The sequence below is a fragment of the Carassius auratus genome, chromosome 15 (assembly GCF_003368295.1).
Source record: "Carassius auratus strain Wakin chromosome 15, ASM336829v1, whole genome shotgun sequence".
Lineage (NCBI taxonomy): Eukaryota > Metazoa > Chordata > Actinopteri > Cypriniformes > Cyprinidae > Carassius > Carassius auratus.
The window spans coordinates 23,656,753-23,669,192 of record NC_039257.1 but is presented as its reverse complement, the minus strand read 5'-3'; the positions used below and the strand labels follow the sequence as shown (position 1 = coordinate 23,669,192).

The 12,440-nt window shown below is 40.1% G+C and overlaps 2 protein-coding genes across 6 annotated transcripts in view; both read right to left on the bottom strand.

Moving 5' to 3' along the window:
- The window catches only part of LOC113115415 (tyrosine-protein kinase receptor UFO-like), a 1,029,470-nt gene that overhangs the window by 974,080 nt on the left and 42,950 nt on the right, over nucleotides 1–12,440 (bottom strand). The gene's annotated exons all lie outside the window — the stretch shown is intronic.
- Nucleotides 1–12,440, bottom strand: part of si:dkeyp-97b10.3 (nacht, lrr and pyd domains-containing protein 1b-like) — a 28,324-nt gene that overhangs the window by 10,457 nt on the left and 5,427 nt on the right. For 3 of the 4 annotated variants that reach the window (XM_026282985.1, XM_026282986.1, XM_026282987.1), the window contains 6 exons: nucleotides 4,471–4,502; nucleotides 2,813–2,845; nucleotides 1,479–1,547; nucleotides 1,200–1,235; nucleotides 1,073–1,122; nucleotides 172–224 (listed from right to left, as the gene is read on the bottom strand). In XM_026282985.1, coding sequence (XP_026138770.1) covers nucleotides 172–224; nucleotides 1,073–1,122; nucleotides 1,200–1,235; nucleotides 1,479–1,547; nucleotides 2,813–2,845; nucleotides 4,471–4,502 — 273 coding nt within the window. The remainder of the gene's footprint in view (nucleotides 1–171; nucleotides 225–1,072; nucleotides 1,123–1,199; nucleotides 1,236–1,478; nucleotides 1,548–2,812; nucleotides 2,846–4,470; nucleotides 4,503–12,440) is intronic. The other variant, XM_026282988.1, reaches the window with a different exon arrangement.

Sequence of the window (12,440 nt, the reverse complement as noted above, 5' to 3'; positions counted from 1 at the left end):
TCACATTACACCTTGGATTTTACACTAGTCAAGTTTAGAATGCAGCACTGGTCATTTAGAAAACTGAGAGTCATAAAGCGAGGGACACATCTGCTGTGAGTCAGACGAGACCATCACGTCCTCACACACTGGGGACATACAGTATGTACAGTATGGAGGACCAGAACCTACTGTAGACGATCTCGAGACATTTTCCTGGGGGTTACCAGCTCGAATTTGGGATTCTGTGGGGGAAAAACAGCCTTGCGTCAGCATTACATTCATCATCAGCAATTCATTTCACTTTTCCATTTAGAAACAGACAGTTTTGAATCTCAAGCTACAGAAATACCAGAACCACTGCTATATGTTATGATATAATGGCATACCAATACACAAATTTGTTTAACAGACAAATATCATATGCATTTATTGATCATTTAGTGAGGCTCATCATTTCTACATCACTACATCCTTTTTTTGTTTTATAGTTGTCAATACTTTTTATATTTTCCATAGTGTAGAATAATATTAAATAATGTCTCCAGAGAGGCCACAGTATTGAGCCATTACTGGCCTTGTGCTCAAAGTCACGACATTACAAGGTTTATAATGGTAAATATACGATTTTATTAAGACCAAGCTAATAATTAGACTGGAATTTAGTAAGAAATTGTATCTTAATTAAAGAAAGTTTAGATATTTGTACTTGAAGACCAGACAAAATAGCATGCATGCTAAATTCATTGACATTTATGCGTACATTTAGTAATTTAATGTGACTTACAAATGAGGACAATGGAAGCAAATCAACACAAGAGCAACAAGAGCTGTGACAAGTCTAAGTTAGCTTAACACAGTGCACGTAGCATGGGTTTTTTAATAATAAAAGAAAAGATAACTAGTAGATAGAATAGAGAAAGAACAGGGAATGCTAGTGTTCTTTATTTTTAAGATCTGAAGACCATCTGCAGTGATTTAAGACTGTTTCAGGACATGTTAAGACCTGCAGACGTCTGTATTACAGGGCACTGTTTAACACTGATGTGCACGGTTTAATCCCTGATCGTGAGCGTTGTGTTCAGAGGCTGACCTTCAGAGCTCGGCACTTCTCACAGCAGGACTGAAGCGGCTCGTCCGAGGCTTTATGGGAGAGAAACACAGGTTTATAACACCAGCTGGGGATCTACACCCAGCACACATGAGAGGAGGATCTTTACCGGTGTGATGTTCTGCTCTGGGTCTCGTGTCGGAGTCTGGAAACACAGGATCATTATCATTAGGGTTTATCCTTCACTCAAGATCAGGAGGACTGACATACAGGTCATACAGGATAAAATGTTACTCCAGTCTCTCTCGATACTGGGATTATTACGGAGAGGTGTCCTCCTGATACTCATATTGCTTTCGTAGATTATAAGGAGATGCAAGTGTGAAAAGCACCAGTGTGTTTTCTAGTTCACCAGAACAGATTCTACAGACAGAGATCAAATCTGAACCTGAATCTCTTTCCTCTTCCTCGTCGTGGGCTTCCTCTTCCTCCGAGCTCTCCTCAGTTGATGTGTTATCTGAACAAACACAAGCACATTCACATCACATCAGGCCTGCTTCTTTGAGGAAGACAGCACTCAATATACGCTGGAATTAATATTGGAACTTTTCCTCTTATCTTCTGAGTTTGACCAGCTTTCATAATGTAGAGTGTGTATAAAAAGAAACTAGATGAGCTCCCAGAAGCATGTTTTTGAGCTGGCATTCTCTTGATTTGTGTTTAAAGGTGAAAGTGCAATAATTCTAATGAAATGACAACAATCATGATCACTAATTGTGATCTGATCAGTTTCACTATTACGCGGCATGACTAAAATATGAGTGCAATATTGACTAAAACTAGTCTCAAATTCCTAGAATTTTTGTCAACTACAAGTCCACTAAAATAAAAGAATGAAAAGGAATTGGCTGACTAAATATGATAAGAGCATTCAAACACGATCAGGACTAAGAAAGACTTCACTGATCTGAGTGAACAAGAAAATATTTGGAAATATTCTCTCAAAATCTGAGGGAATTACCAATATTTGTAAACAATATAGCATAACAAGAAATTAATAAGATTATAATGTTTTTGTAGACTGGTCATTTTTGACAAGGAACACCATGAGTGTAACAAAGAAGAAAGAAAATCCCCTCCAAAAAGTACCAAAACTACAAAAAAGAAAAGAAAGAAAGAAAGAAAGAAAGAAAAAACTTGTGTTTTAGGTTAATGTAATAACAATAATGATAGAAAATAATGTAATAACTGGTGCTTTTAGGAAACTCCTCTGAAATGTACTTTATAATAAATATTGATTTACTACTAATATGTCTATTTTTCTCTTGGAAATGAATATTTAACAGTAAAGCAATGAGTCTGAAAATTAACTTTTTTAAATAATGGCAGAATCTGTGTAAAAGCCCAGGTTGCTACAGAACACTGTTCAAACTTCTAATATCTCTCTGACTCTCATCATTTCTCTTATCTGCAGAATCACACGTGATCATGTCTGGTCACATGATATACATGTCTAGCTCCTCCTGACTGCTGTGCAGAGGTGATTACACACACACTGCACACACACACTTCCTGCCGCTGCACTGATTCTGATGTTTGAAGGAGTTTCTGCATGAGACATTAGTAAAAACGCTGATGCCAGTCTGTGAAATCTGTCGTACAGGGAATGCTAACTTCATCTAGATGGAATATTTACAGTCTGTTCATTCTTCATATGTTACTCAACAGTATGTGCCTTGTGAAATCACACACCAGACGTGACTTTGAGATGAATGCACGCACCTGAACTGCTGTGAGAACCTTCAACAGGATGATCTGTTCAGCAGAAAACAGAAACATGACAGCGTTACCTTCTAAAGCTCACCAGATTCATTCTGAAGAGAGTAATTCATTAAAGACAACAGAAGTTAACCAGAAATCACACTGACTGTACAGAAGCTGCGTTGGTCCCTTTGTGACCACTGGAGGTCACTGTTTCTGTGTTTCATTTGTTCTGGGACTCTTATTATTGATTCTGGCCTTCCTGTTTCCTGTGTGTGTGTGTGTGTGTGTGTGTGTGTGTGTGTGTGTGTGTGTGTGTGTGTGTCCTCCTCCTCCTGACTCTTTTTAGTGTTAAAAGCTTTATTTGCTTTCACAGTCTCTTTTCTGGAGTCTCTTCCTTTGTGTAAACTGAATACAACTCCTTGATATTGATGAACTTGAATAAGTCTTTGTTTGAACACTGTATGAACACATCCAGCACTTCTGTCACCGCTCTTGATGTGATTGTTGTGTTGTGTTAGGAGTGATTCAGAAGTCAACAGAATATCTGATCTGAGCTTCCAGACTGAGACAGATCTGTACAAATCTGATTGGAATCGCATTTCAAACATCTTCAAATGTGCTTTGAATCAGATTGGGGGGGGGGGGGATCTGAGAAAAAATATATATTTTTGCTTTTTCAAAAGACCATCTCGATAAAATCTGGATATATAAAATCTGACTTTTGCTGACACAAATCTGAACAAAGCCTAATTTATACAGTTACTCAACACTTTCAGCACCAAACTTTGCTTCTGTGTATGATGAACTATTAGAATTAGGTAAAGATAAATCCACACACACAAAAAATTTATTCCTTATATTTAATATATATATATATATATATATATATGTGTGTGTGTGTGTGTGTGTGTGTGTGTGTGTGTGTGTGTAACATGTATATAAAGAGCTTAGTAAGGTAATGCTGACCTCTGCTGGACACTGTACATGTGCAGACATCATGACTGTGTTTACACTCTAAACCAGAGCTTCTCAACTCTCCTGCGACTGGAAATGATTTCATTTTCTCTTTCAAGAATAACCTGCTTTATTATATTTCATATGCAAATATCTAAGACTCTACATTATCTTATCAACATGATCAAACTTTGCTGTTAGACCTGTTTCTCAACTTCCTCTTGTCTTCTGTGTCTGCTCTTTTAGTATAATTTTAGAAACTCTTCTCGTGTCTTCCTGCTGTCAGATCTGATTGTGATCAAGTAAAGGTCAGAATAAGGTCAGTAATATCTCCAGATGAACTCTTCCTGGACTGAAGCAGCTCAGCTTTACTTGATTCTCCATCAATCATGTTTTAGAGTCTCAAATCTGATCCTCAGGATCTTTTGAGGAGCGTTTGTTTCTTCAGCTCTCAGTCAGCATTGGATTGCATTGCATTATATGTTTTGAAACTGCATGTTTTTGCAAAAGTTTGGGTCTTTGAATATATTTTTGAGGTTTCTTTTTCCTTCAATGCCTTTCATATTATATGAACAACAAAAGACTCATGTATTAAATATGACACTCAAAAATAAAATGGGTTCAACAACGTTCAACTCTTTCCTGACTATCATGCCCCATGCCAGGCTCTACAGGGTTAATATAGTCCGGTTTGAGTAGTGTTTGTGAACACACCGACTCACCCTTCAGGTCTGATGGTGAAACCTCTCCATTCCTGAAAAGAACAAACAAACTACATGTAAATATCATAAACACATGCAAAAATGTCATTTTAATTTGGATAACATTTGAAAAATCAGTGAGGTAAAGCAGGACTTAGCAGGCAGATATATTTCATACAGAACTTCCAATTGGACTAGAAAATAAAGGAAATTATGAAATAACTAGCTGCCAATGGAAAGTTACAATCTTGGCCTTCACCTAATGCTATATTTGTGAAATGTACTACTAATAGTTAATTATGGACATGAGGACAACAGTGCACTCATGTCCTGTCAATGTGACAATCTGACAGATTAACCATGTGCTCAATGAAACAAGTGACTACATGTTGGGAATTATTAATGATTTTTGTTACTCTATATGTATAAACCTGTGCGGGATACATCTGCCATTTCACTGGCCATACACATTATAATAATGGATGCTGCTGCTGCTGTTGTGTATTTATACAAAGCATCAATGTTGATCAAACAGGAGCGGTCTTGTCGTGTCATTGGTCTGTAATGCAGACGTTCATGCCGTCATGTGATCCTGTAACATGACCCTGACCCTCAGCGCTTCTCCACAAACATACACACATGAACTCATGAACCCATCACATTTGAGAAAACATCTCTGCTGTCAGTCTATTTCAGTACAGCTTTCATCAGCATCGGCAGAGCGACACATGGTTGAGAATCAATAATGCACATTCACAGCTTATTATTAAGAGTGTCAGATCATAGAAGGTGCCATTATTCCTTATTAAAGTCCTATGATTACTGTGATGCAGAACTCATGGAGCGAATCACAGAATAGAGAATGGCTGGGCGTTATATCTAACAATATGAGCATGCTCATTAATCACCATTTAGCGGTAATCATGGAATCAGATTTACTGACTAGATGCGCATGATAGATATATCAGATATATAAATTTAGGATGAATAAATCAAAAGTGTAATTAATCAATTGTGTCTGTAAATGTTAAATCACAAAATAGGCCACTCGAGGAGGAGATTGTCAATACAGGCAATACGGTGATCCGACACGACACATTTAAGATTTATTGTTTGAAGTTCATAAAAAGATTAAAAAATTTAAAAGCGGAGACTTTGTTTCATACCAGAAGTAACTTACTCTGTCTTGTCTGAACCCTAACAATAGGTTGGGGCCTACACTGTTTGATTTATTTTGTACTTTTAATGTGACAATACATAGCTGGGTTTTTTTACTGTTATTCTAAACTATGTTTAAAGGGGGGGTGAAATGCTATTTCATGCATACTGAGTTTTTTACACTGTTAAAGAGTTGGATTCTCATGCTAAACATGGACAAAGTTTCAAAAATTAAGTTGTACGTTTGAAGGAGTATTTCTGTTCCAAAAATACTCCTTCCGGTTTGTCACAAGTTTCGGAAAGTTCTGCCGGAAGAGCGCGCTCCCGTATAGCAGAGCACTGAGAGCACAACAGATTTCACTGATCAGAGCGAGAGCGTCGACAAATGTCACAAAAGAAGTGTGTTTTTGGTTGCCAGGGCAAGACAACCCTGCACAGATTACCAAAAGAGAAACAGCATTAAGGGAACAGTGGATGGAGTTTATTTTTACAGAGCATCAACGGAGTTGTGCAAGTGTTTGTGTTTGTTCCCTGCATTTCGAAGATGCTTGTTTTACAAACAAGGCCCAGTTTGACGACGGATTTGCACATCGTTTATTTCTTAAGGATGATGCAATCCCAATGAACAAGGGTCACGATCGTGTGTTGGAACCGCAGGCGGTGAGTAAAACTGCTTCAAATATCTCTGCCTCCTTGTTAGTGCGTCCGCCTCCCATCGGAAACCCGGGTTCGAGCCCCGCTCGGAGCGAGTCGTTGCTGCTGCTGCTATCGGTACAGACTATCTTTCTCTTATGAATATAATAAAACTAAATACTTTTTGGAGTTATGAAGGATGCAGTACTACTCTATAGATACTCAAGATTAACAGAATATTGAGTGAAAACGAGCATCCCCCCCCCCCCCCTTTAAAATGCCATCACCAACTCCTTGCTGTGCAGCCCAAAAACCAACAATTTATTTGACTGGGCCGACGGTGAGGGCTGTCAGTGACAGACGGTGCGACACATCAGCTGGTCAAAACTGTGACAACAACTTGTGACCCTTAACATCGGCAAGCTTACTGGAAAACTCCACAAACTGGCTGATTCACTGAAAACCCGGCCTGTCGATATTGCCTGCCTATGAGAAATGAAATGGAAAGGCGCTAAGGCGAGAGAGCTAGTAGAATGGCATAAGCTCTACTACTATGGAGTAACAAACAACCTAAACAGAGTGGCAATCATCATCAGTAAGAAGCTGTGCGATAACATATTTGAGGTCAGCTGCATCTCCGATCACCTCATGTCAATAAAGTCTCCTGCTATGCCCCCAGATCGGGTGTACTGATGCTAAAAAAGGAGGAATTCTGGCACCAGTTCGACAATCACTTTCAATCATCACTGAGCATCTCCTGAATTGGCAGAGACCTCAACGGACATATTGGGGATTCACAAGATGGGTATGAGCAGGTACATGGTGGACAAAGCTAGGGGATTTGAAATAAAGAGGGCAGCCAAATAGTGCTGAAACAACGCGTCGACGTCATCGATTACATCGACTACAAAAATACGTCGACGTGCATGAAATGCGTCGACGCGTCACACTGTTTGTTTACATCTCGCGTAATGACATACTGGGAATGTAGAAAGTTGCACTCCTTCACAAAAACAGAGACCACTGTTATCAAAAGTATGGGAATACTTTAAACAGAGGACAAATAAAATGGCCCTTTGTTCCCTTTGCAAAACCGATATGGTGTACCACGGCAGCACAACTGTGATGCGCGAGCACCTCAGAGCAAAACATCTTGGCGCTCTCCGGTGTTACGGTTTAACTGGTTACCGTGTGATCTGGTGACCAACTTCCTGCTTCAGGTCTGATATTCTTGCGCTTGCGCCATTCTGAAAAGTTGAGATGTTTTTAACTCGATGCGGTGCGGACGCGCCTGGAAAAAAGAGTGCGTTGCGACCGCGCCACTTCCGTTATGAGCGCGCTTATTGCGCGCCTACATTGGAAATGACGTGATATGTGAACGGCCCCTTAAAAGACGGCGCGCCATGAGACAACAGTCACAAACCACCGAGCTACCCCGAATCAGCTCCAGATCTCTGGAAACCATGCTAAACCATAGCAGAACCCTGACTAAATTTTATGGTTTGTGATGCTAAAGAACATTTCATGACGTCTCAGACTACTGTAAATTTATGGCTACTGTGGTTTAATTATAAAAGCCATCATAAACTCATATTTACCATAGTAAAATCATTTTCTTTGCCTCTTTATTATTTTATACTGTAAAAACTTCAACCACATTGGTAGAAAATGAATAAAGGTTGAAATATTATATTAGAAATTTTACTTATATTTTTTTTGGAAAGTTATCCAAAGGATTCATTAGCTAATTAAAAAAAGAACATTAGATTAATTATTTATTGTAATAAAAATAATCGTTAGATTAGTCGACTAATCGATTATCGTTAGTTGCAGCTCTACAGCCAAATACTCGATTAGATCGAGGCCCACGAAATGCAAATGTGACCAAGATGATTCGCGACATGACAGAAGAGTGGCTTGATGTGACTAAGCCAGAACAACGATTCATCAAAAAACGAAGTTCAAGAAGCCACAAAGGCGAAGAAGGCCATGTTTAAGTGATGGCCTGTCTCGCAGGCGGCCAATGACTGGCAAGAGTACCAACAACTAAAGTCAAAAGTAAAGAAGGCAGTGGCTACTGCAAAATCCCGCGACTATGCTGACCTTAACACCATGCTTCATACCCTCGAAGGGGTCAACCAAATCTACAAACTCGCAAACGCTTGCCATCCCTCGACCCTGGACATTGGTCAAGTAATAAATGTAAAAGACACTGAGCACAGAGTCCATTGCGATACCCCCACCATTTTGCAGTGCTGATGCAACGAAAATGTATTTCATCCACTGATCACAAGTGCTGCCCCATTCTCTGGGATGGAAACGCGGATCAGCCCTGCCGAGGTCTAGCTTGCTATCAAAAATATGAAAAGCAGAAAGGTCCCCAGACCCGATGACATTCCCTCTGAGGTACAGAAGCTACTTCGACAGTGTTGAAGTCCTCACTCAACTGTTCAACAAGATCATTGACAAGGCTGCCACTCCTTCAGCGTGGGCTGCCAGTGTCACAGTCCCGATCTGGAAAGATAAAGGTGATATCGGCGAATGCACCACTGACCGCCCAATCTGCCTGCTCTGCCACACCATGAAGATATTACAGCATGTAATTGGCACAAGTCTCCAGAAGATCGTCTCCACAATCAGTGTGGGTTTGTTAGAGGAAGCGGGATTACTGATGCAATCTATGCCATCAGGCTGTCGATAGAGAGGCACATATAGAACCAGCTCAAGTTCAACATGGTCTTCCTCAATTGCGAGAAGGCATCTGAATGCATGCCCTGGGACCTCATCTGGCATTCTCTCTGCTTGCATAGTGCTCCCAAAGAGTACGTATCGTCCAACGTCCCGCTGGCCTGTCCAAACCATTCCAGATCACCATCTGCGTGCACCAGGGCTCTGCCCTCTCCCCGCTTCTGTTCACCCTTTGCACTGACATGGCCACAGTGGATATTCAGGTGCCTCAGGCCTGGTCACTTCTATTCGCTGACGATATCTTCCAAGTTGACAAAATGCTTTGTGGGCTTGCATGTCAAGTGCAAGATTAGAGCAAGCAGATGGACATGCACGGATTGCACCTCAACATCAAGAAGTACATGGAGTGCAGGCCCCAGGAATGTCAGGAATGAAGATGTTCGAATGCAGATGGGCACGGCGCCCACAGTTGACAAGAAACGTGAAGGTACATCATCAGAAGCTGCAATGATACAGTGGGAAAACTGTCTAAACCTATCACCACCAGGACGACGACTGCGGTGTCAGCCAAAGAAACGGTGGCTCAAACGTCTGGCGGAGGACATGCACTCAGTCTATATACCTGATCAGGACTTTATGCCGAACCTTGTTTCAGAAATCTCAGCTTTAAAATGACCTGCTCACAGGGAAAATATTAGAGTCTACCTGTCACATGCCACACAATCACAGGAAATAAAGCAGTGCCAGCAACTCAAATTATCCAGCACACCACTTCCTATTCAGTTTGACAGCCAAATGTTATTTGCAGCTTCATGAGAAGTGTGCCCCCACACTGTCAGGTTTTCATCTGTTTGCACGTCAGAGATGAAAACACTATATGACCTCAGGCTAGAGGAACAAACCACACTCACAACAGAAAACTCCTGCGTTGAGCAGCACTAGTCTGCAGTATCACTGCATGGAATAACTCTCAAACAGCATCATAAACTCTTCAAGCAAAAGCAGCAAAGTGTGTTAGAAAAGCACACACATCATTTAAACACAAGCACACAATATTCAAACACAAATGTTCTTGATAGATTCCTGTGTGTGAACGTTCATGGATTTTATCCTGTCGTCAGTATCATCTGGAGTCTACTGATGGTAAAATATATAGATTAAAACATACTGTATATATTTTTTAATGGAAAGATAGACGGACAGTTTTACTAACAGTCTTTTAAACCGTCTTTTGGCATTAAAATAGTACTGTCAGGATTTACCAAAGACATGCAGTGAAGAATAACAAAATCATGTCTTAAAGCAGGCGGTAATTTGCGCTGACTTTGTTAGATTGCGCTGGTCATTATCTGACTGTGTCTATGTTCTTTAATGTGCATAAATCACACACAGAATTTCCCCTCCCACTGGTGCTTTTCTGGAATTGCACTCTAACGCTTAATTGCCCTGTTTAGTAAATCTGTCCCAGAATGTATTGCATGTATGCTTGTATATTGTGCCTATGAGCATGATATATCTACTAACAAGAAACTCTGCTTTCTTTGAATGAACATTTGGGTGGTGTTATGCAAATCTTCCCACATCGTGATGTAGACATGTGGAGGTGTGTTTAAATAAGGTGTTTTAGAGGGGCGTGGACAAGTCGTAACTTTTATAAAGAACATCTCTATGGGTTTCAGACTTAAGTCTTTAACTGAAGCAACTTTATAGATCTTCTTTATGCTCCTAGAGCTTGTAACACTCAAACTTGAAATCGTATCATATGGCCGCTTTAAGACAGGATGGGCAGGTGAACTGATAGTCTCATCCCAATCTCTTTCATTCACCTCCTCTTTCTGTTCACTCACCACCCACATAACATCCTCATCCACACAACTGTTTGTGCACTTATTCTCGCAAACTTATTGTAGTCTGCCATGTGCGCATGTCCGTTAAGTCCACAAGAGCGTAGGGCAGGTGTGTTTGATTAGGGTTGGAGCCAAACTTTGCAGGACAGTCGATCACCAGGAGCAGGGTTGGGCACCCCTGCCGTAGGGTGTCACATTCAACATTTTAGCATGTGCTCAAGTGCTCATAAGCACCCCTTCACAGCCACTGTGCTCCCTCGATGCGCTCCGAGCAGACTACTGCCCGACAGTAAAAACAGCATTACACCACGAAAGTCTGGACTCTGAGGAAGACTGCAGGGTTAAAGGTATGAATTTGGGACAGGGTCAGACACTAGTGTGCGCAGTCAGGTCCTAATTATAATCCGGAAGGCATTTTATTTACTTAGGGGGCGTTGTTGGCCTACTTTCCATAAAATGAAAGTAAAATAAACAAAAAACATTAAGTTTGTGTTCCTGTATAAATATAGGAGTAATCAATATAAAAAAAAAGTCTCACAGCTGTACATTGAGTCTAGCAATAAAGCTGGGACGGAATTGAATCACGTGGAATATTACGCCAGACTTGTGGTCGAGCCGGACGACCGAACCGTATCTTAGTTTCACTGTGCACTATATCAGTGATGACTCTGAGCTGAAGACTCGATGTCTGCAGACGGCATACTTCCCTGTAGACCACACGGGACAGAATACTGAACAAGGACTAAGGGAATGATTGTCCAGTTGGGGTCTGAACGAAGAGGGACAGACACGCATAACCACTGATAATGCAGCAAATGTTATCAGTGCTGTGGAGTTAAATGAATGGACTTCAATGTTTTGGCTGCATCTTGCCATTGGTAAGTAGTCCTCTCTAAATGGGTGTGTAGTTAGTTGCAATATGTTTATCTTTAAGTATTACTTCTGTTTATTAGATGGCATTCTTTGAATATAATCACTTTGAGACAAATTGTTGATAAAATTTATTTTCCTACTTTATGATTTATATTTAATACATTAATCATATATATGTTATATTTCATATGTTAATTGCATTAATTTCTGTGATGCACTTTGCACTTGTTAACATTAAGTCTTGTTAGATTAAGTCTGGAGAATGCAAAACTGTACAATACACAATATTCTTTTCTTTTTTAGAAAATGGGTGATGCAAGGGTAAATCGGGGAACAGGTCTTTGTAAGCAGCTGGTTAGCAATTTCTCACACAGCTGAAAATGAAAAATGCTCTGAGTGAGGCACAAAAACATTTGAATCTGCCAGAGCATTCCTCAATCACAGAGTGTCCAACAAGATCTAGACAGAAGATGATTGCGAGGGTCTTGGAGCAGAATCAGGCCGTTCTGTCTGAAGACAGGAAGACACGTCACTTAGCTCCCACCTTCCAGAAATGGAACAGGAGGCACAAAAGGTAAAAGTTTTTTTTTTTTTTTTTATGTGCATCAATGTGCAACAGCAACAAAATATGGTTAATGTTATTAGAAAAAATAAAATAGCAGCAGATGACAGCATTAAAGTAGCTCTAAATTACACTACATGCTATATGTTATAATAGCTTGTTATTATAACGCATACAATTTAAGCCACTTTTTTTTTATGTTGACAGCCAATTTTTAAATGCTTACATAA